The sequence below is a fragment of the Emydura macquarii genome, unplaced genomic scaffold (genome assembly GCF_026122565.2).
Source record: "Emydura macquarii macquarii isolate MOO-44397 ecotype Brisbane River unplaced genomic scaffold, CSIRO-AGI_Emac_v2 contig_561, whole genome shotgun sequence".
NCBI lineage: Eukaryota > Metazoa > Chordata > Testudines > Chelidae > Emydura > Emydura macquarii.
This window is the reverse complement of record NW_027130698.1, coordinates 11,626,102-11,651,340: the sequence shown is the minus strand read 5'-3', so window position 1 is coordinate 11,651,340 and position 25,239 is coordinate 11,626,102. Positions and strand designations below refer to the sequence as shown.

General features: G+C 41.9%; 1 protein-coding gene across 5 annotated transcripts in view; it reads right to left on the bottom strand.

Moving 5' to 3' along the window:
- CMIP (c-Maf inducing protein) overlaps positions 1-25,239 on the bottom strand; it is a 167,888-nt gene that overhangs the window by 10,507 nt on the left and 132,142 nt on the right. For 2 of the 5 annotated variants that reach the window (XM_067540148.1, XM_067540152.1), the window contains exons 7-16: positions 24,156-24,236; positions 21,557-21,702; positions 20,903-21,007; positions 19,328-19,681; positions 8,848-8,913; positions 7,738-7,764; positions 7,254-7,302; positions 5,631-5,756; positions 2,577-2,693; positions 876-1,016 (exon numbers count right to left, since the gene is read on the bottom strand). In XM_067540148.1, the coding sequence (XP_067396249.1) occupies positions 876-1,016; positions 2,577-2,693; positions 5,631-5,756; positions 7,254-7,302; positions 7,738-7,764; positions 8,848-8,913; positions 19,328-19,681; positions 20,903-21,007; positions 21,557-21,702; positions 24,156-24,236 (1,212 nt within the window). The remainder of the gene's footprint in view (positions 1-875; positions 1,017-2,576; positions 2,694-5,630; positions 5,757-7,253; positions 7,303-7,737; positions 7,765-8,847; positions 8,914-19,327; positions 19,682-20,902; positions 21,008-21,556; positions 21,703-24,155; positions 24,237-25,239) is intronic. The other 3 variants (XM_067540149.1, XM_067540150.1, XM_067540151.1) reach the window with 3 other exon arrangements.

Here is a 25,239-nt window from a genome sequence, read left to right as displayed (position 1 = left end):
TGTTCTTCTAGGCGGACTGATTTTTTTCTCCGAGTGTGCAGCAGCAGTGGAACAAAGATGGGTTTTGTTGCTGCTGAGGTAAGACCTATGGCTCAAGCAGTTGATGATCTTTGGTGCAATAAGGCAATGTTCAACAAGGCGCTATGAAACTGGCCTCATCCTAGATGGAATAACCCTGGGATGTGGGGCTAAGATGTAGGAACAGGGTGGGATTCTGCAGCTGGTCAAAGCATTCATTTATTTTAGTAAATCACTGTTAATCCGGGCACTTTCTCTTTCTCGATAGAGTGAAGGGAGGGGGAGCATGAGTGTAAATGTATAAAGAGCTGGGATGCATGGAAGAACTAAGAGGAATCACTGCAAAATGGATTCACTCTGAATTTGTAAATTTCATGTTTAAAACCAGGAAATTCAACACCAGGAACTTGTCAAGTATTGCTCAAATTCATTAGACCATTTAACTTAGGTCTCGGATCCAGCATCTGGGTACTGAACAATGCATTAAAACTGCATCCCAAAGATGACAACGTGAAGGTCTAAGCATTTCAAAATGCCAGGCTATGCTGGAACCCAAATGCCACTTGTGTATAAAAAGATAGCCGGATGTGACAATCAGACATACAGTAAGATCTGACCATTGTTCTTTACTCTAATTTGAGACAGATTATTGAATCTCATACAGAGCAAAATATGTGATCAAACACACAGAGAAATATCACCCCAGGGATACATGTACAATCAAATCCTCCGATTACTGTTCCCCCTCTGCTGTTCACTGGGAACTTCACACCCTGGTTATCTTTCCTTTGTACCTCCATTTTTGGAGAGTCCTGCCTGCTATGTACTGTGGCAATATTGTATGCAGGGTGACATACCAGTTCTTTTAATTCCCTCTGCCTGTCACACAGCTGTTCATACATTCTCTTTCCCACGTCCGTGCTTTCCAGGGTAGAGATGATCTGGAGCTGTGTGTCATTGTTGTCAATGATGTTATATTCCAGCATCAAACACAGAATCTAGCAGGAGAACAAAAAAAAAAAAAAGAAAGATCACTCAGTGGGAACCTTGCAATTCATTTCTTCTGAATATCTTGATTGTGGGGAGTATCATGGGCTAGATACGAACTACAGGGTGAAATTCTATAGTCTGTGTTATGCAGGAGGTCAGCCCACGTGATCTTAATGGTTCCTTCTGGCCTCAAAAATCTACAAATCCTAATTTGTTGAGGGTAAAGAATGGCTTTTGATCTATCCAACCTACCCTCTACATCTGTCCTCTTCAGCTATTCAGTATCACATTGCAAAGAAAAAACAGAAGTCTTCTCCCAATCATTTTTGACTGATTTTTCTCTTTTTACAAAAATCCATTAAAAATATAAAATTCAAGCATGAAAAACACGCAGGCAATATAGTATTCAAGTTCATTCTGCAAATCCTCCACTATTAAATGAAATAATAATGATAACAACAATACCTCAGGGCTCTTCTACAGCATTTTTCATCAGTAGCACTCAAAGTGCTTTTACCAAGAGGTCAGTATCATTATGTCCCATATTAGAGAGATGGGGAAATGAAGCAGTGAAGTAACTTGCCCAAGGGCATGCAGTAGGCAGTGACAAAGCTGGGCAAAGGACACCCCCCCCCTCGGGTCTCCTGAGTCTCAGACAGCACTCCATCAACCGGGGAACATTGCCTCTTCTTAATATACACACAATTAAAATAATCTAAAATAAATGAAATAAGCTAATAAAGAACTAAAACTCCTTCTGTCTGTTCAATCATCTCGTATTTCCCTCTTAACCAAAACAAAGCCACCTTTCCAAAGAAGCCTCCTCTAAAAGGCATCCACAAAACTGGCATGGGCACATCTGTTAATGCCAGACCAATGTGCCACTCCATGAACGAAAAGAGCAAACAAAGGACAATTTACAAATGCACTTTTGTACCTGGATGCGAATTTTGCAGGTGCAGTTTAAAAAATACTTTCTGAATGTGACCCCATAAAATATGATTAGCTAAGAGAAATACAGGTTTCTTAACACCTGATGGAGAGTCCAGATGGATTTTTATGTATAAAAGTCATGAAGGGCATTTGAATGTCCTTAAAAAAAGTTTGTCCTGTCCTGCACTACATACTTTCCCCTTTCATACGCTGCTGATCTGGAAATCAGTCTCCTCGAGGATTGGCTGTGCTGGTTCCTAGCCCTCCCAATCTCTTTGCCTTTCTCTGTCCTATTCTACATGGCCATTGCTGTCACTGTCATTACTTGGTTAAAAAGCACTCAACGTCATGGTGCCTCTGACTGCTGGGAAGAAAACATCCTTCCAAAAGTATCCACACAGCCACCTTTCATGTATCTCATGCTCATGATTGTGGCACAACAATATTCCACGGCAACCACATAATCAAAAGACACAGAATGTCCCTCACTATAATCTGATGTGACTATACAATAGCTCAATTTGGCCTAATGCCTCTATAAATCCCAGCAGGCCTTATTCTGGGAGAGGCTGTACAGGATGCTGATAGTACACATCACCCACAACACATATCGGGGTAGTTATTCTAGGAATTACCTCCACCATGGTCTGGTTGCCCCTCAGAGCCAGCAGCATGCAGGGTCCAAGTTTGTTTTCAGCCAGCGAAAGCAGGAATTTTTTTGTCTTATAACAAGACCCCATCAAAATATGAACCTGTTTAGAAAGAGAAGTAGAGATTAGAGAAGTAACCCTGAGAAACATGGGTGCCCCTAAAACAGTCAAAGAGCCACATCCCCTCTACCTCCAGGGACATTATATCAATCAGTCCCATGGCAGACAGCTTGCAATACTTGGCATTCCTCTTGAATGGTCCCTTGATCACTTGTTTCAATGGGACTACTCACTGAAAAAGGTGCTGCCCAGAGAGAGTTGTGGGAGCAGATTGGCCCTTAGTGAGTACCGGGTTAATGAAGTGTTGCTGACCTAGCTGGATTAGAGTCTCTGAGCTGGGGGTGTAAGTCTTTGTGACCAGGGGCCTTGTGACAGGGAACAGGTGGAACAAGAGTTTTGCCTATTAGAGTGGCTGCACGGAAATCTGGGGGTGTGCATGAGAGAGGAATGCCTTTGGAAGGCAGGGTTCCACCCCCAGATGTCACAGAAGTGAGCTGAGCCAGAAGCTGGGAAACTTCCATTTCCTTTTCTATCCACGTGACGTTGTTTTACTTTCTCTTCCACGCATTTTTTCCCTGGAAGAAAATACTTCACTGAGCCCCTCTTTATTCATCTCTGCTGAATCATTCCACTAGCTCACAGACTCCATGGTCCACGGCTAATCCCAGAGCCTCATGTGACATCGCACCATATGCTGAGATAGATTTATGCCAGGAATGCAAAGTCACTTGCAAAATTCACTCAAGAAACCGATCTCTTCTCACAGAACAGAAGGGCAAAGCCTTTATTCTAAATTCCAAGGCATCTGGAATGGATGGTAGGGGAGTCCTGGACTTCTCGCTCACCATGGCATTTCACAAGGCGTGCTATTAGAATTCATGCACTAGCTTCCTCGCAGAGCAGCGTGTGGCCTTTTACCGCTTCTACTGAGCTGGGCAGACACTGGGCAAAGCATGCAGGGAGAGCTGCGTCACTCTGGAGTTAACAGCACTGCTATGCCACAATAGGCAGATCATTTGTACACCATGGCAACATATCCACCGAGTAAGACTGGGGGAAAATTTGGGTGTGTGTATGTGCAAAGAATACTACGGAATAGACAGGGAGGAGAAATGGGAGATGAGATATGATTTCTATATAGACTCCATATATGGTATGGCCATAGAACCTCATGGCCTTAGATGTTTTTGAGGAGATCCATGTTATAAGCTTTACCCCACACCTGATGAAGTTTCCTCAGTGCTACTGTAATGACACTGGACTGTGCTAGAGAGAAGCTGAAACCTCATGGAAAACACTGAAAACTATTCTATTGCAGAGACCATTTGACACACAGAGTAGATCAAATACTACTGTATCTTTTTTTCATGCCTCATTTTATTGGTCAGTAAGGACTTTCCATTAACACAGGATCATTGTTTCCTAAGTGCTGATTTGCTCCAGCTGCCTTTAGGTGAGGTGAATGCCAAGACAAAAGGTTCTCATTTTTAGGCAAACGTCCTCATTGATATTTTTTTTTAAGAGTGGAAAAAATATACTGAAACGCTCAGGTTAAAATCAGAACAGTCTCTAAACAGGATTTTTTTTCAAACTTCACAGTTAGTCATTCATAGCTCTTTAAATATTTATCAATATCCTTGCAAAGAGCCGAGATTATTGCACATCACTATGCGTTAGCAGCATCGTGATTTCTCATGCTACCTACCTCCTGGTGCTTGTAAATTCCATGCAGTCACACGGCTCCCTCAGGAGCAATGGTTTGGTTTTAACAAAGATAGGGACAAGGATTGGCAAGGACAGACCACAGAAAAGTTAAGCTGTGACCAGGATCCAGTTCACAATTCGCTGACCAGCTTGAGTTTCAGTGAGTTTACAGGTAGGCATGTAGGTACCTAGGCATGTAGGTATATATCACCCAAGGGAAACATTTTCAAATATGCCTATGGGACTTAGGCTCCTAAGTCAATGACAGTCAGATCACTGTCGGGTCTGAGTGCCTCACAACCATTAACGGAGGTCTCCTCACCAGAGGAGGCGGGAAAGGAATATCATCCCCATTTTACCTTACACAGGGGGCACAGAGTGATGTAAAGGGCTCACATATGAAATCTGGCAGAGCCATGAAATGAACTTGGGTCTCTTGGGTCCATTGTCACAACTTCTAACAGTAACAATAACCAACTGGCAGAGCAACGTTGTTGTTCTCCAGTTACATCCCCCAGAAGAAAACAGAATCTGAAAACATGCAGATGGAGAAGAGAAACTAGACAGAAATGTTAAAAATGTGTGTGTGTGTGTGTAAATATCGGTTCAAATGTTTTGGTTTTGTTGAAAATCCACCGTCACCTACAATCCTTACACGGAAATCTTTGGGGGTGGATGCCAAGGACAAAATTGCTTCAGGTGACCATATTTTACTGACAATCAGATCATTAGTGGTGATCACCCAATTGGAAGTGTTTTTGTCAGGGAGAGATACCAATAAAATAAATGGGTCAAATTTTCAAAAATGAGAATGCATGTTCTGTTATTTGTATGTGCTAGCACATCTGTCTTTTAATGGGCTAGGACCTGTTTGTGCATACAAATGCCCAGTTTGCACGTGCAAAAGTGTGGATGGCACTCCTGCATTGTGTGTGTGTGAGACTGCATCCATTCTGAAAATGTAGTGCCGCAAATCCTTTTAAAAATACACTCATCAGTTTGTTTTAAGGCTGTGTTGAGGGATCTTATTTAAATGATTTATAAACACTACATGTACGGCTTTCTTGTTAACATACAGTGTGAGCCACACAAGCCAAATTGCCATTGTAAGTGAGAACAATGGATTTCAACTGGTTATATGAACGTCTGGATTTACCGATTAAACACTGATGGTTCAATACAATCATAATTTTGCAAGACGGGAACAAAGTAAGTAAAGCTACTTATCATCGGCTACATATTGACTAAATACTACAAAGAAATTACTAAACTCACATTATTGCAGACACGTACCATACTGGCAAATAGCTCTCCGTCGTCATCACAGGCCACTCCCCCAGGACTGTATAGCTGGAACCAGCCATCTTTGCCAGCCCGTACACTCAGCAAACACGAGTGGACCTGCCAAAGCAAAGCAAAGCAAAGACACTTGGAAGGTTAGGGTTACCTCCCATTTTATCAGCATATCCAGCACGTCACCCAGCATCCCCAGAGCAGCCACTCCACAAAGCAGGAGGGGGGATTCCTTCCTCTTTTGGTGTTAATATTACCATCTACAGAGATGCGGGCAATTCATTATTTTTACATCACTCAACAGAAACAACACCTGAACAAGGATTGGAGCTCTATCAATGCTGGCAGAACAGCCCTTTTCATTTCCTTCACACAAAGCGGCATTACTCTAGAACAGCTCCTTTCTCTAGAAAGCAAAAGGTTTGAATTCCCAAGCTCCCTCACCATGCACATGTGTCTTAGTTTCTGGTGTGATCTGGCTGATTCTGGCCTGCTCAATCCAATTATGAAAGTTTGTTATTCTTCCCACTGCAATGAAACTTTTCACCAGATGCAAGGAGCGAAAGCCAGTCAAGAGATTTCAGCAGAGACAGAGAAGTTAGAAACTGGGCAGAAGAACTGGCCCCAACAAGCTACTGGGCATTCATCAGTCCAAATTTGGCTTTGCAGGTGTAACTATCATTGTAGTTTCTATTATACCTAACTCCATAGTCTTTTAGAGGAGTCTTCTCTGACGCATTAAAGCAAGCATTAACAGTTGTTACTTTTGCTTTTTAAGGGGCATAGTTTTATTTCAGCTTTTTGGTGAGGGGGAAGTGAAGCTAATTATCTTGCATTTGGGTATGAGACAATCGTGGGCCAAATTAATCAGTGGTGTAATTTTATGGAAATCAATGAAGTTACACCAGAGTGGTGAATTTGACCCAGAGAGTCTAAAAAAAATGAAAGCCAAAAATTCTCAGCAAGGATGACAATGCAGGTTCAGCTTGCTCCTGACCCACAGTTCAGTGGTACCTTTTTTCACTGCATGTTGATACAGAAAATTAATGAAGATGAGAGGCCCCATTTGCATCAGCTGCAGCTGACTACGTTAAACAAGTTCGGCATGTGGCTGTGAAGCAGTCAGCCATCACGATGCAAGAGCTATGTACTGATTCCAGGAATACCCCCCTTTGTTCATGAACTACAGTGACTGGCACATGACGAAACTGAAACACAGCTAAACAAAAACTTCTGGTTTTGTAAATCACAGGACCCAGAGCTCACTGCTTTGCTGTTTTCAACAGATGAGGAAGAGCTTAAGGGAACCTATAGCAAATAGGAAAATAATTCTTGCTGGTTGCACTTTACTGCAAAGCTGTGACATCATCAACTAATCTTCGACACCCAGAGGATGGAGGGCATGTTTATATACAAGGCAAGAAGCCATTTATAACACTGCAGCCTATATCCTGAATGCATTTCAGCTCTCTAGGTGAATCAAGGGCGGCAGACTGAGAACTACACAGTGCTTTGCCACTTGTACTGCTTCGTGAAGGAACGTTTTGACAAGTGCACTCACAACCCCTTTGATTATTACTCTGCTTAAACTGGAAAGAGACTCACTTCTTGTCTTGGGTCTTCTGCAAATCTTTGAATCACATATTTCAGTTCCCTAAAAAAGGATAAAAGCCAACAGTTGATTGGTTGAAGAATTCACACAGGTGTCACTCTTTTTTGTGGGTTACACTTGAAATTATTTCTATATTTGCACAGTTTATAGAGAAACAAGTGGAACAGCGTTCACAGAAAGTGGCAGGTGGTCTAAAAGTGATTATCAAGGATGGTACCTATTTAAAATAGGCTCAGAAAGCTTTCAATGATGTACAGCAACAAACTGTTTTGTAAATTCTATCAGTATCAAATGCCTTGGACTTTTGCTGCCGCAGTAAATTACAAAGTAAACCACATCACTTTATCGCTAACAGAACATATGCTCAGACCCTCACAGACAAAATTTCTGGAGACAAGGGACTGAACGACTGATCCTTGCTGGTGCTGACTCGTTTACGGTACTACAGAAATGCATTTTAAAGAAACAAACACTTACTTTGTGAATTTCTCATGTGCAAGAGCCCTGAAATTAAAAAGACAAAGATATGAGGATTTGATTTATTCCTTGCAATTCTTACCCAACACATTCCATAAACATGCCACGCAACTGTAGCCTACATGACATAAAAGGGACCATATTTCTGAAATAGACAGAGATTGAAAACCCTCTGCATTTAACAAATCTTGAAAAACAAATAGCATAGGGACAAATTCAGTGGTTTTTACCCAGTCTTTATTTAGACAAAATTCCCATTAACTTCAATGGAAGGTTCATGTCAGCAGAAAATGAGTAAAGGACTTCACGATTTGGCCACGGAAATTAGATTTGTAAACAGAATTTTGGCTACCTTAAACACCCAGGTGTGTTCTTTAATTGCACTGCAAGGCATGGTCACAACTAATTAGTGTTGTACATCAGTACAGCAATTAATGGCCAGTCTGTAAAGTACATTGCATCATGGTACTGAGTTATATTCCCCCCCCCCCGGGGAACCTCAGGAAGATTGACTCAGGCAAATGACGCCACTGTTTCATATTTCCCAAGCCTTGCTATAGCCCAGGTAGCCGGTGCAGAGGAATAGGACCTCACTGCTTCAAGGCATTGGGCCACTTGGGGACGTGATGAGCTAGCAAATTGTACAATTATAGGCTGTAATGTTCACCCTGGGAGATTTGCATTTTATAAACACTAGTGCTCATTAATAGGTTTCTGAGGGAGCTTGGCCACTCCTTAGGTGGCAGTGCAGCTTCTTCTTTCTACCAAAACACTGTCATACAAACAATTTAAGTCTTGATCTCATCGACAAAATGTCCTTGGACAGTAAGTCATTTGCTTCCTCTTCCACCACAACTTCCCCCCAAGTGTATCAAAGTAATCATTCCTCTCCAGGATCATCTTGGAAAAAAGGGGAGAGGGACACAGGGCCATGAAGATTTCATGCCTTTTTTTTTTTTTCCCTCGTGTAGCCACGTGACACCTGTTCCGTCGGACTTTTCCAAAGTACAAGCTCTCCAATGCAACAAGGTTTAACAGACTGTAGAGATTTCACCATAAAACAACCACACCAACAGGATCTCAATAAATAAGCTGGCGCTGTGAACTTACTCCTTAGGAAATGGGATAGGTTGAAGCAAGCTGGCCAGAGCTGGTCTCCAGTCATCATAGTCCGACCTATGAGATGAACATTGTTATTAGCACCACAAGCGTTTAACACAGACTGTCAGCAGTTGGTTCAATGAGTCAGAAGTCATTTACTGTAAGCAGCAGTAACTTCCTTGATTTATTGGAGCACTCTAATGATCTAGGGTGACATTTTCCCTGTTCATTTTCAGCATGTTCTCCAACATGACACAATAAATCAGATATTTACAATGAAATGCCGAGACTTGACCTCCAGAGGCCTCCTCCATGTCACCTTAAAGACGTTAGTTGTTTACGAGACCGTCTAGCATTTAATTGTTGGGTAATATTTTCATCGAACTTTGAACTGCAGTTACCAAGCCATTATTACTTACATCTCCACTCTGAGCTTTAATCAGACCTTTTTTATGGTAGGAGTGGGACAGATTACAAAGCTGCCTTCACATTCGCCCTGCAAGTACCAAGTGCATTTTTATGGCCCGATTCATAAAATAATTACATATAGTTAATTTCAGATTGTTTTTAACTTCACTCGGCACCATTTCCAAGCACTTGGTGCACACTCAACTCATTAGACCCTTTTTTCCCTCTGCTTCTCAGAGGCAGCCGCTCCATTATACAACAAAGTGGCATGCAATCAATGGAAGAAAAGGGCAAAATCTCTGCTCCAGAGAGCAAAGTATGCCCAAAGAAAAAGAAATTAAAATACTCGGCACATGGGAATGGTGCCATTTAAACCAGACAAGGACCAAGGGATGATTTAGATCATGAAACGGAAAAGACAGCATTGTTATTTTCTGAAGAAATTTATTTTGCAGATACATTTTGTTTTGAAAATATTTCAGCACTGTTGTATGTGTGTCTGGGGAGAGGGAAGGCGAGGATGGGAGATGTAAGAAGAGGGTAGAAGGCAGAGATCTATTAAGGTTCATCCCACCAAAAAAAGGGAAAGAATTTGCAAGTGGAAATGTCCCCTTTCTGTTACAACATTAGCAAGATGTATCCTGCTACTTGATTCACTTTATTTTCATCTTCATTATCTGTAGACACAGCTGATCTTATCTGATGTGATTTCCAAAGGAGGATGTTCACGTGAACTGGGCTAAAGTGAATGATCGGCTTCAAATGTAAGTATCCTTTACCGGCAAACCAAGTCAGTGTGGTATAACGATAAATGTTCCCTCAGTCTAGGAACTGCTCAAATAGATTGGTCAATAGGGGGAAGCAGGGAAGGTACCTTTTGTAAGAATAATACTCCGTGCCCTTTTATCAAAGGATCTCAAACATCAGTCAGTCAATTAGGCCCCACAACATGCTGTGCAAAGAGTATTACTATGACCATTTTATAACCATTTACAGAGGGGTCCAATGAAGAAAAGAGAATTTTAGTGATTTGACGAGTCTATGGCAGAACTGGGAATAGATCCCAAGAGTCCTGATGCCCAGTTCTCTCTCCTAAATACTAACACTCCCACTTATTATTGGTAATGAGTACAGGGGCTCCTGCAACACAGGCAGAAACATAGATTGAGCCTGAGCTAAGCTCTTTATAGGAGACAAACAATGTAGAAGATCTAATAAAAATGGTGTGGGAGAGTTTGTAGCTCTTCCTAGCACTGTTATCTTGTAGATTTGGGTTTTAAAAGCTAGGAGAGTAGGGACTTTTGCTTTATTTCAAACTTGGCACAAGATTATGATGTTTCTTCAGAGAGGAACAAAGCGTAATGTTCTCGGATGTGCATCGTCTACTGATAGCACTAAGATCACACTCAGACAATAAACACACCCAACAATTATAACAATAAACCCATCCAACAATTATAACAATGATATAAAAAGTTATAACGATTATAACAATAAACCCACGCAACAATTATAACGGAGCAGAAGAGGTTCTGTCCCAGAGAAAAGAAAATATAGACAAGTGCTGTGTCCAAAGTGCCGTGCAGCCTTCCCTAAAGAAGCCAGGTCAACGCATCACACATAAAACAGATTTCCATAACCTTTAAGATATGCAGTTTAACATACAGTAAAATCCAGTCCACTGAAGCCACATCAATGATGCACAGAAAATCTGCATGCATGAATATACGATTATTAACAGCAAACCATATGAAGTGACAGTATAAGGAGCTGAAGAAATTCCAACTCGAGACAATCAAAATGATCCAATTAACAAGTGAGGCAAATAAACACAGCCAAGAGTATTATGACTCCAGCTCACTGGAAACCTAATACCCTGTTCCGCTATGGCTTCCAGTTCTTTAGAGCAATAAACACGTCTTAAGGCACAGAAAACGCATATATGAGGGACCCAAGATCACTGTGAGCTGGGATAGTTCCGTATCCTAGTGGTCTCTCTTCCCACTCTACCAGAACCTGTTTGATTCTCACTTTGTCATATGAAGGAAATGTGCCTAAAGTGTGACTCAGGGCGGAAAAATGACAATGAAGGGCACGCACTTTTGGTTCCTTTACTCCAGAGAATAGCCTCTGCTTTTTCATGAATCTATAATCAGCTAGCATATCCATGTTCTGGGCAGCTCCTCCTAGCAGGCAAAAGATCTCAAATACTGGAGCCAATACAGAGTTTAAGGATACGATTTAGAGAGTTGTTTTTCCAGAATGCCCTTGGTCAAGAAACAGTAAAAGAAATTGCTGTGAGGTGGCAGTGTGAAAAAGCAGGTCAGTTAAGCACCTGATGTGGTGCAGAAAACCCCTGACTCAGTTTTCTCCAGGACTCCAACCAAACAACAGTTGAGAATCCTGGCTATGTCCTTTAATAAATCCAACTTGTTTATTAACCTCTTGTTATCTTTAGTACTCGAGGCACGCAGCGAATCTCAGGTCAAGCGATGATGCACCGCCACTGAAAGCCTCACGCCTACGCCAATGATTCTCAAAGACATCAGGCTCTTACAGCACTGCCAGTTTTACAGACAATAGCCAATACAGCACGGGGCAAGCTCCAGTTTGTGCTTCAGAGGAGCAGGGCCTAAAGAAGGAATTTTTTAGAGGAGTAAGTTTGGCTGTCCATCAACTCCATGTAGCAGTGAATGCCTTCAAATGTAGTCGCACCAGGGGATGGGTCGGCCTGCCTGTCAGCGTGACTGGTGTTAATACAAGAAAAACACTGTGCACGGACACAGACGGTTTCATTAGAGAATCTGCAGGCCCTTTAACAAACAAACATTAATTAAACCTCACAACAGGCCTGAGAGCTATTATCCCTGTTCTACAGATGAGTTAATTTTAGGCACAAAAAGGTTAAGCAAAATACTTCCAGGCAGCAGCAGAGGCAGGAATTAATCTTGGGAGTCCTGTACTCTAACTAAGACCTCTGTCTAAGACAAAGCTAAACACCTCACCTGTGTTTATTTATTTTAATACATTAGCCATTTATTCACAGTTTGCAATTCATATTCAATCTGTAGCTACATTTGGAAAGTTACTGTCACTGGACCTACGATTTGCTCCCAAATCGCTTTTAGATTAAATACATTTATTGTTGATGTTTAAGATGAAGTACAACCAACTAGAAAAGTGATCCTTTAAACCAGGAGACAGACCACTGCCAAAAGACTGGGTTAAGAAATTCAGGGCTTCTTCAACACACATTTGAGTTAAGCACCTACAGATCTTTCCCAACATAAGCTTAGAAGCTTAAACCAGCTTTGAGGTTTAATATTTGAAGTCCCTGTGACATCTCAGGTTAAGTTTTACACTGCGAAAATCCTTTCTTGAGCAATCTGGAGAGTTGTGATTAGTAATAATATGCACTAATCAATTTTTTTTGGCTGATCTTCAAAGGAAAATGGAGGAAAAAAGCAGCTTATTAAAGGGAAAAAGACAGACAGTGCAGACAGAGTCACGCAGAAATCTATGATTCTCTGTATTAAAGCTGGGATACTATCTACTTCAAGCAGCACATGTCATTTGTGGAGGAAGGTCTACAAGGGGAGCATCAGTAATACACCAGATTACACCACATTTTGACACTACAAAAAAAGAAAACTAATCTTAAGTGAACTATTTTGAATTTGGACACAGAAGCGTAATCTGAACATAGAGTACAGATAACCTCTTGTGATGCATCTAATCTGCTTTTCTAATCACTCTTGAGTAATGGTTGTATCAACCAGATCATGACTCCAGAAATATGAAAAACACTGCAGAAGAATAAAACTAAAAGTTCTTATTAGAAGTCTCTGGGGTGTCTCATTTTCCTCACACTAACTCTCTCTTCAAACCCATTCTCACTCTCTACAGATCACCTAAGGTTAATGCACTCACAAGGTTGATTTTTTGTTCCTTCTTTTTTTGGTCCCTGTAAAGCTCTGAAGCCTTGTTAGACATGTCAGTGGTGTGTAAAACAGGGAAAAGGAAGGGAGCTGGAATAACTCTGGTTAGACGTTAATCACTGCAATGAGCCAGACAAAGAAGCCACAGCAGGGGAGGGATAGTGCACAAAGCTACGGAGGGCACAGTGAAAAGTGCCTATGAGAAAATTTCCCATGTAGCTGTTCAATGGCTGCTGAATTGAAGGCTCCGACTCACACTAATCACAAGTCTTTAATCCCATGTAGGGGGGAGAGAAAGAAGCCGCAATGCAGCCATTATTCAGGATTCCATCTTAAAATTCCAAATCATGCAGAAACGAGTGTCAGCTGCATGCTCATTGACACACAATCCTATCTGCAGAGCTCCTGGAAAGCTAGAGGTAGGCTGGGTGTCAGGTGCTAAACACATGAAGGCTGTCTGAGTGACCACTTGACATTGCAAACAACTGAACTTACCCAGAAAACCGTCTATATGTCAGTCCAGAACGTTAGCCATCATAGTAATTAAATAATCCCCGCCTAAACTGCATTTGCCTTCGGGCCATCACTCTCATCTGCCTGCAGACATAATACATTTTCCTTTCCAGGTATCACCTTTCATCAAAATGAAAATCTGCCCATATGTCATATGCAGCGCAAACAATCCAAAACATATTAGCAGCCCTGGGCAACCCTGATAAACATGACATCAGAGAATCTGCTTGGGATATTCAGGGTATGGTGCTGACCTACTGGGGAATGCAGAGGAGGCTGGGGGAGCTGCAGTGGATGAGTGCAGTAAGAGAACCCGGAGTTTGGGGCAGTGTGGATCCAGATTTGGACTGGAACTTCAGCGCTGCTTGACATAAAATCATTTTTATTGAGCACTCAGTTGGGTCAGTAAGAAAATGCCACTGCTGTTGTCTGCAAAATGAGCCTGAAGTCTCTTACGCTCAGCATTATTGCTTTAAAGGCAAATGTGGTGCTGCTAAAAAGTTGCCGGATCGACAGCTTTGGAGAGAGAAGTGCTCTAATGTTCACAGCAGATACGAAGCACAAATAGCAGCAGTGTAAGTTTCTCCAAGGCATCTCTGCCATTGGACTTAACTCTGTCCTGTACTTACCTACACACACAGCCCAAGTTGCTAAACAGAGGTAGTTGGGGCCTCTCTGAGGTTTGGAAAGCCCCTAGTACATTGTGGGCAGCAGTGGAAAAAAATAATAAAAAGGAAAGATGGTCACTGGGAAATTTACAAGCACCATGGCTGCTGCCTCTTCCGTGGCTTCTGCTCTTGTAGCTGGACTAGCTGCTATTTTCACTTATGCCTGGTTGACAACAGTAGATTTCACCAGAGATACGAACCGAGGAATACATTTTTTATTTTTTTTTGGTGACATACTTGCTTATATACCTTAAAGGTAGGGGAGCTCCTCCGTAATCTGAAGACTAAGCAATCCTAGAGACCCTCACAAATATGTGCAGCCTGCAACTGGTGCCCTGGTGAGCCAGGCTGCAGGCAGCCTTTCCTCTGCTGTGGATGGACAGACAGACCTCAGTATGTGAGCTCAAACAGCCAGCTGACGTGGAGAGACATCTCAATTGGCCAGCAGACATTTCCCTCCCTACAGCTTTGCAATTAGGAGAAGACCTTACTGACATACCCTGAACATTTGCTCTATGTACCTCCAAGTGGAAGAGTTTTTACGATACAGGAAACTCTTCAGTGTATGGCAATCATCATCGTTTAAACAAGGAACGGGACAATGTCAGGCAGCTCTCTGATGCTCTAACTGAACATTATCAACTGCAAGTTTTCAATCAATTTACCATAGATACAAAGGAAAAAATTAAGACTTTTTGCCTTTCAAAAAAGTGGGAGGTGGTATTCATGATATCATCAGGGTCCAGGATCTGTGGGAGTCTGTTTGACACTAAGTTTGATCCATCACTCAGGGGACAAAAAATATACTGTATTCCAGGTGAGATTACATCATCTTTAAAATTTGTCCAGACTATTGCTCATCGGCCAATACCTGTCAAACAATTAGTGTAGGTTTTTCTTTTGCGTGTAATAATTATTGTGTTTAGTTACTCAAGTAGATTTTTTTTAAAGTTATATACATTTGGATCATCAAACATTGCTGGTTCTATCACGGTCATCCCAAAGTGGATGACAAAACAACTTGGTTAGAGGTGAATTTTATCAAATAGGTGGCTCAAGCTTGTGTGTCGCAAAAGTATGGGTTATTCTAGAAGTTACTGAATAATTTACTTTACATTTTAATTTAGCTCAAAGGTTCTTTGATTCAAAAGAGACAAGTGTTTAGGAGGTAGAAGAAATGACCCCTACTGAAGATATTGTTAAAGATTCTTATTTGTGAGACTTTGAATAATTAAAATTAGCGTAAACAGATTACTCTCTGATGTCCTAAGCTAATTATATAGTAAAGATATTATGTTTGGTGACTGTATTGTTTTTTATGTTGATATTGAGTCAGACACTTAAAAGAACAATTAAATTCAGTGCTAAGTAACTTATTTATATTTGGCTTACCACTGTCAGTGATAAGAACCTTATTTTAGTGACTGCCTACTGAAATCTCTAGCCCAGTCCTAGATGACTATGGATTTATAATGAATACTATGCTGATGTTTTCTTTCTGTTGGAGTGTCCTTTAGTTCGTCCTCTCTCCATTTTTTAAGTAATAAGTGTTACTGAATGCAGAACTTCCTAGTTCAGGAAGGATTTGGGAAAACCCTCAACATCACAGAGGACGTTAACTGTGCTTTGTTAGTCGTCTCAGCAGAGAGGACGGGCTGACTAAGAATAGAAAGGCATTGGAACTATGACAATTTTCACCAGCTGAAGAGCTGCCCCAGAAACTTTATTATCCTCTTTTTTGTTAAAGATGCTGTCTATCTGTCAGGACCAGGACACAGTGGCAAGGCAGTCAGAGGAAACTTGCATTGGTTTTCCTGTACCCACTGGTCATGTGCTGTACCCATTTTGTGGATTTGGGTCTCCAGGATGGCCAGCTCAGTAGCAGACGCACGCACAAGCACACACACATGCATGCACTTGCACACGCACACACGCCAGCAATAACCTCCATCTGCATTGTTTCAATTGAGGAGCTTGTTAAAAATACCTGTGGATCATGGCACAAACTGGGTATTAATGTACATGTAATGAAATCATATTACATATTACAAGACATGATAGTGATGCAGATGCATCATATGGATAATCTGAGAGTTAGAGGTTGGCCACAAGGAAGAACATGCCCATTAGTGAATGTGTTTATAAAATGTGCGTCAGCTGCATGATGAAATGAAAACCACAAAACCATCAATACTTAATGAGAAAAATGAGCAGCGCCCAAGATAGCGTTGGGACTGGGAGTTCATGGTGTTTATGGAAAATATCAAGAGTCAAGGGGACTGGGATGAATATGAAGTGTGTCTCATGCATCACCTACGCACACACAGACTCTCAAGGTATCAGGTAAACCAAAGCCAAATGCTGTGTTGATCTAACACTAACATTTCTAAGGGGCAGGAAAGATTAGCCTACTGAAAACTTTGTCCTATGGCAGCTTGCTGCTAAAAAGCAGCCCCATCTTGGATTTAACTTGCCTTGCCAGCAAAACGTATAGCCCATATTTTCAGATGTGTCTGCATATAATCAGAGTGTGCAATGTCTGCAAATATATGTTTGAATGGGGGGTGACGGTGTAGACAAAACATACTTGCACATTTTTACAATTCTGAAAACGTGGGCCTCTGCTAGCTCATGTTTTCAGGAAGTCCTCCATCATCACATTTTGATATATTTCATTCCAGGGAGTATGTATTAAAATCTTGCCCATGTTTTCGGGTGAAAACCTGGCCCGCTGATGTCAGGGGCAAAACTCCCATTGACTTCGGCAGAGGCCGAATTTCATCTATAATGCTTTGTAACCCAAACATCTCAAATATCAGTTATTTACCCATCACAATACCCCTTGTAGTAATAAAAGACACAAATGTGAAAACTGAAGCGGTTTTCCCAGCACCTCTTTTATTTATTTATGAATGAGCATAACTTCAATCTAATTGGTATCACTGAAACTTGGTGGGATGATTTGCATGATTTAGCATATTAAAATCAATGGTTATAACCTATTTAGGAAGGATGGCGTGGGCAAAAGGGGAGGGGAAGTGGCACTCTACGTCAACAATGGCATTCATCTGTTTTTGAGTCACTGACAGCTCAGAAGAAAATGATCCTGAACGTTCTGCAGCAATAAGCTAACAGATAAAGCACAATATGCGGTATTAGTTCGTGTCTACTACAGATCACCAAATCATACTAGGGAACAGGATGACCGCCTCCTTACACACCTATTTATAATGGGCAGGAAAAAAAAAAGCTGTGTGATCATGAGGGATTTCAACTTGAGTGACATATGCTGGAAGTCTCATGCTGCCATCACTAAAACATCCTTGGAATGTCTAGATGACAATTTCCTAACTCAAGTGTTACAGCCAACACGGGGGAATTCTCTATTAGATCTCATCTTGACAGATAAAGAGAAACGGATTCTTGGATGAATAAGGAAACTTGAGTAGGAGTGGAGAGGTTATTTTACCTCTGTATTTGACACTGGTGCGACTGCTGCTGGAATACTGTGTCCAGTCTGGTATCCACAATTCAAGAAGGATGTTGATAAATTGGAGAGGGGTCAGAGAAGAGCCACAAGAATGATTAAAGGATTTGAAAACCTGCCTTACAGTGATAAACTAAATAGATTGAGCTTGAGTCTAACGAAGAGAAGGTTAAGGGGTGACCTGATTATATTTATATATTTATATTTACATGGGGAACACTTATTTGATAATGTGCTCTTCAATGGCTGGAAGTGGAAGCTAGACAAATTCAGACTGGAAATAAGAAATAAATTTTAACCACGGACGGTAATTAACCACTAGAACAATTTACCAAGGGTCATGGTAGATTTGCCATCACGCCCAATTTTAAAATCCAGATGAGATGTTTTTCTAAAAGCTCTGCTCTACGAATTATTTGGGGGGAAGTTCTCTGGCCTGTGTTATGCAGGGGGTTAGACTAGATCATCACAAAGCCTTGGAATCTATGAACTACCCTGTAACTCAGAAGCAGAACTGAACGTAAAACCCAGGAATCCTGACATGCAATACCTCTGGGTCACATGGCCTCGCTGTTTGAATATGTGTTCTACTCTAATTCTTCTACTCATTCATGCATCTCAGGTTATCCCTTGATTACACTTATTCATCCAGTTGATGATCTAAATTTCCATTCCAAAAAATTAGTTCTGAAAATCCTTTCCGTATCAATCCCTCTTGAAAGTACACTCACTGCAGTGAAACTTGCCTTATTAGGCAACTTCATGTCTCAGAGACCATGTCAAAATATCCCCAAATGGATGGAGTACAATTCTTATTCATCTTGTATCACAAGTATTCTATAATGGTCCCTTGAGTGGTAATTTATTAATGTGGGTTTCATTTTACCAAATGCACTGCCCAGTAAACAGAGTAGCTTGTGATGGAAGGAAGTCTGAACCACCTACAAAACCTAGGCATAACGAGTTACAAAATGTTAAGAGCTCAATCCTGTGAAGAGCTGAGTTCCTATTGAAGAGACACTTGAGCTCACTCAACTCCCACTGACTTCAATAGGAGGTGAGATGCTTATCCCAACACAAGGCGTCTTGGCCTAAAACAGGAGCTCATCTCTTAAAGTTAGTAAAAGAGGAGCTAGCTCCACCCCATGAAATCTGTGTTCAACAGTCCCAAGTAGTCCAGAGGGGTGAAATGAGAATGTTTGGTGGGTAATAAAAGCCCAGTTGCTGCCAGCAACAATATCCTGTCTCAATGCACAAAATAAGCTTTCCATTTTCATCCTCCGAATACTATTTTTAGAATTTACTGGCAGCACCAGATGCCTCTTTCAGACACTGGACTTTAGTGGTAGGGTTAGATTTACAACTCTGAGTTATCTTGCGGGCTGCACACAGATGTTGGAGGAGACAGACCTCTGGAAAAAGCCCCCCTAATTGTTAAGATGACAAAGTATGAAAGTCTGTAAATAGCCACTCACAGCATCTTGAGTATTTCCACGTAGCAGCCGAGGATCCTATCCGCCTGGGCACTCAGCTCGATGCTCATGGTGCTGCAGGTCGGGCTGACCATCAGGCAATCAATCAGGTTGGGCTCGCTATCATTGCCAACATTGGCCGTCATCTTCTGGTTCGCCGTGTTGTTACGCTCCACTTCCACGTGGATCTCGTTCGAGGTGACGATGACCGATTTGAGGCGAGATTCAGTCAAGGTGGCCTCCTGAGAGACCAGGTCGGGACTCGTGTGGAGAAGCCGGAGGGGTAAGTTAGGCTTACGATCACATTGCTGCTGGCAGCCGTTCCGAATTTCCTTCAGGCTTGGAGAGTTGTCTCGACTGCATTTTAAAGATCAACACATAATGTTAATAGCCAGACATCAGAGACACAACATGGGGAAGAGAGCGGGGCTGACAAGCAACTGCCCACAGTATTTTACCCCAGCCCATTTGATTACATTCTCCTTTTTATTTTGATTACAAAACTCAAGGAAAGCTACTAAATCCCCAGAAGGACCATTCCCCAGGCAGCTGTACCACAAGGATTTGCACTTCCCACCAGTCTGGCTGTGGTGCCAGTTCACCAGGAAGGTGGGAGGAATGCTGCACGCCCACCTGTTACACAAAGCTGACATGAAATCCATACACAAGTCAGCAACTGAATATAGCCCACGCCCAGACTCTTGTCGGCAGTCCTCTCTTTAGGAAGTTTTGCTGGCTACGAGGCAGCCAGTACATGGAAAGGCACAAACAAACAAACAAACAGAATATTTTGAATGAAAAACGTAAAGTCCAACAGCCGCCTGACACCAGGGCCATTTTAACATTGATCTTGTGGTAACCCGATGGGTTAAACGTCTCATGACGACCAAGCCTACAGTCAGAAACCGACCCAGGTAAGGAGCCATATTTACACGACGATTTACATGCAGCCTCCTCTCTGATATCTACACCTCTTTAGAAGTCCCTGGTCTCCTTGCTGTGAGTATAACTCACTGTGTGTAGGAAACATTTCACATCGCAGACATTTCAACTAGCTCGTCATCCCAGCTCCCAGATTGGGAGGGGCCTTGGTGCGTAGCCTGGGGAGCCTCTCCACCTTGTGCATCTCTACAGGACCTAGTCACAACTGCAGTCAACCCCACGCTCCCCCAGAGGCATGCACCAAAGAGGACAGGCAGGAGGTGCAGAGGAAGATGAGCACTATGGAGCATTGAGCTTCACCATCCTGAAAGACGCTGCAGCCTGCACGTTCCCTTCTACCCTGGGAGCTTCCGAGCAACCTCATCTCTCCTTACCCAGGGCATTAGTTTAAAGGCATCATCTACCCCACAGTAAGTGGATTACAATATGAGAGGGCCTATCTTGAGAATCACGTGTGCTCTGCACTCACAAGACATGCTCTGTTTTTCACAAGATATGTGGGAACAAATACAACAGGGCAAGTGTTCAACACTTCTGATTCCTTGAGGTAGGTAGGTAGGTAGGACTCACACTCAATACATAAATGAAACACACACCAGTGTTTGTAAATGAGCAGAATGTAGAAATCATACTGACCTGTTGATAAATTCCTCATAACAAGAATAAATGGCTGCTAAGCAGACAGCTACGAGATTTGGCAGGACCCTGGGATGGGGGCATTGTCCAGTGGGACCGTGCATGCTAAAAAATAAAACAGAAATAGTGATGGAGGGAGAAAGTGACCTAAAGGCGACATCACTGAAATGATGGTGTCGGACAGGTGACAACATTCAGGCAGCGAGGGGTTCCAGAACATGGGACAGAGACTCAGAGAAGTTCAGTGAAATTGATTTAACTCCAGAATTCTCACTGAATACTATCACATTGGATCAACTGGATCAAGCTGCTCCTGAGTTTATTTACTGCAGCATTGTTGTAGCCCCGTTGAAGGTTCATAAATGGCTGGGCACAAGAAAAGAGTTCTCACTTAAAGGTCTGATCCAAAGCCCACTGAAGTCAATAGAAGTCTTCCCATGGACTTCAACTGGCATTGGATCAGGTCCTAACTGGGCATATTTGTGCTGACAAACCTCTTTGTTTTTCTGGGTTCTTGCAAGCACCATCAACAAACACCAACCCCTCCACGGTTATTCACAAGAACAACAATATTTTTCCCCTCTCCATCTCAGCCACAAAGAGGAACATGTTCACAGGGTTGGAGAATACTCCACAGTATTAACTGTAACTAACCTATGAATGAACTTCTTCACCACCTCCATGCCGGCATTCAGTTCATTCAAAGCCAGAATATACTCCTGAGTAAACAGCCTCAACCGAGGGCACTTCCCAAAATCCTGTCCAAAAAGGAGACACTCAGTGAAGCCGCTGAAACATGCCTGCAATGTATGTTAAAACTATGTGTTTTCAACAGAGATCAGCGCATGGACATTTGAATTCATTTCATCATTATGCCAACATCTCCAAGAGAACAGCAGTTAATAACAACGATTGCATATTTTCAAATTCTGTCACCCAAGAGACACCTTTGAGATGTGTGTGTACATGCAAAAGACGCCCTTCCATGTAAAAATGTAGCGCTTCATGCACACAAGTTCCATTTTGTACATGCATAGCCCCCTTTTTGCACACTCAAGTGCCCGGGTTTTTTTTTGTTTGTTTTTTTTTTGATCCACAGCAGATCTTTCAGGAAGACATCCAGTCTTGATTTAAAGACTGAGTGCTGGAGAATGTACCACATCCCTAGGTTAATTGTGCCAGTGTTTAATTACCCCAGTTGCAATAGTTGTGAGCATGTAACTGACAGAACTTTTCAAGCAAATCATCACATTCCATTTTTAAAATTCCAGCCCTCCGTTTTATAAACTGGTTCAAAGGGAAAAGCTTTGAAAGTTGTGGTCCGATGCAATTTGGAGGGGGGAAATGTTTCCAAAGACAGATGTTGAGCTGGAAGCCATTCCAGATGACCACCAGCTTTACCATATATCACAATACGTCTGGAATTCCATCCTCTGGCTCCCATCACATTATTAAAAACATGACAGCTAATCTCCTAATGACGGCACTACACACCTCGATAAAATTAGTTGTCTTATGTATATAAGGTGTAAATTATTCAACACACTCTCTAACATTGCTATAAACCCACCCAAACCAGAGCATTCAGCTAGGAGCGAGTCACTGATTTCTCTATTCAATATTGTAGACCAGCATAACAGCTTCATTTAGCCTAATGTCCACAATAACCGAGGCAGAAAAAATGCTTACACACAAACACACAGTCTGATCTGGCAAAGAGCTGAATATCAACTGGAAGTCAACAGGTGTTGAGGGTGCTCAGCACTCCAGGAGGCACTCAGCATGCAACAGGATCAGGCCTTGCAAGTCATAGGCAGACTCAAAATGCCGTGGCCAGTAACAACAGCACTAGCTCTCATATAGTATTTTTCACACAGATTTCAAAATGTTTTACAAAAGAAGGTAAGGATCATTTTACAGGAGGAAACTGAGGCAGAGAGCTTGAAGCAACTTGTCCCAGACCACAGAGCAAATGAACAGCAGAGCTGGTAATAGAACCTGGATTTCCTGACTCCCAGACCAATATTCACTGGATTTCTAGGTGGCCTACTAATGATATGAAATTAGCACTGGGCTCGCTGCTTCTCTTCCCCAAGACAACTTTTTTATACATACATATGCACTTCTAAAGAGACTATTCAGAATATAATTCCCTGGAGAGCAGTAAAGTGCTCAAATCCACTCCAATTCATATTTAACACTGTCAATTCTTTGATTACACACTGTGGTAAAAAGGCATGTTGAGTTTCAATCTACAAATGCTAAGCATGGTAAATAGGAGCAATTCTCTTAAGCTAACCAAATACAAGCAGCATACTGTGCATGGAGATTTTATTTGAGACCCCTCAAGAGAACTGGATTTTTTTGGGGTGGGGGGTAGCAGTATTGTTTTAAATGGTCAGGAATCCAAGAATAACATTTATAGAATATTTTATCGAACGTTAAGGAATATTCAAAAACGTTGGCATGTCTGGAGAGAGCGGGTGCAGACCCACGAATACAGCCTCTTGGCCATGTTGGGTTTGTTAGTTAGTTCTGAAAACTTTAGGAGTTCAAAAAAAACCCACATTGTATAAATAAGAAACATGAAACGTTTTCCTCGGGATGTATGTTGTGACCCAGAAAGGCTGTGGATGTCATCTATAATTATAACTGGCAATGAAAACAAACTGTGCTGTTATAAAGGCATGAAACCCATACCAGGGATCATATAGCAAAGAATATGTCAATGGTATTTTTTTTACTGTAAACTGCAGCTTTGTGCAATAAAATCTACTTATGCAAATCAGAAACTGAACTAGCACCTTCTTGTTCTGGAGCAAGACAGGCAGCCCTTAGTGTTGCTGGGAGGTGATAACTAGCTACCATTCTCCACCCGAGATGGCTGCACTTCATAATATTAACTGACGTACCTTTTAATAAGTACATACAATTAAAAATGATAGATCAACGTTTTCAGGCTTGAGGGTAGGATTTTCAAAAGCACCTAAGTGAGTTTGGTGTCTAACTCCCATTGAAAGTCAATGGGAGTTGGGCACCTAACTAGCTTAGATGCTTTTGAAAATCCCAGTCTGAGTAACTAAAGGTAAGCACTTTTGATGTAATGCATGGCTACATGCACTGTACGCACATATGATGACCAGGCATCACAGTGATGGGTGCATTATAGACCAGAAAAGAAGCCAGTTAATACGTAAGAGGTCACAGTGACAGCTCTCCTAACCAACCAAATACATACAACATCGATACTTACCATGTTGTGTTTGAGGATTCTTTGTACCACCGGTGTGAACACTTCTATGACAACCATGGACCGAGGGCGTTCTCTGCAGTGCTGCCATGAGAAACCATAAGTACATATGGAGCTTGGAGGAGTCCTAGCCTTTACCAAATCACGGTCGAGAACCTGTGACTACAACATCCATCAATGATACATTTAGGTGTGGTCTACACTACAGGCCTATATCGGTATAATTTCATTGCTCAAGGATGTGAAAAAACCACCTCCTCCCCCAAGCGACATGGTAATACCGACCTAACACCCCGTGCAGACATAGCTATCACCTCTCAGGGAGACGGATTAACTAAGCCAATGGGAGAGTTCTCTCCCATCAACTTAGATCGTCTTCATTAAGCACTACCGCCTCAATGCAGCGTTTTTAAATGTAGACCTGCCCTTAATCACCAGGAGCCAATTTTGGGTTTTAGATGCACATGCCTCTGTGGGTAGGCTCCGGCCCTCCAGGCGGCTAATAACAATGTGTGAATGACTTTGATAAGTTTCGGAATCTGCAAATCTGACAGTCTCTCTTTAACAAGTGAATTGCTGGTGAATAACACCCGGTAATCAAGGAGAGCTGATGGAAAGCATGTATCCAACTGTCAGTCATTAGACTTTAAACTGAAATGTCAATCAGTTTAGAAAGGAAAGTTAATGTTATAGCAGCTTTTTCAAATTCAAAGACCTTGGGATCTGAAGTCCAGAACCCTTGTAACACACACACAATCTTGCAGGAAGAAGGCAGTGTAGTGTATGCCCCAAATCATGATCTATCTGAACCTGCTGGTTCCAGTGGCACCTATGCTTGCAATGGGAGATACAATGACACATCTCTGTGTATCAGAGTTTGAAGATTATACTCCCGACATTTAATACTATTTTACAATCTGGCCCATTAAGAACAGGAGTCCATATGTCTTAATGGAGCCATTGGCTGTTCCAGGCCTGCAAGCCATCAACCAAAGAGTGAAACCAAATGGGGGATCAGTTCAGGAGGTCAAGAAAAACAAATAAAAAACATCAATGAGACTTCAGACAACTGATCTGTTCTTAGTAC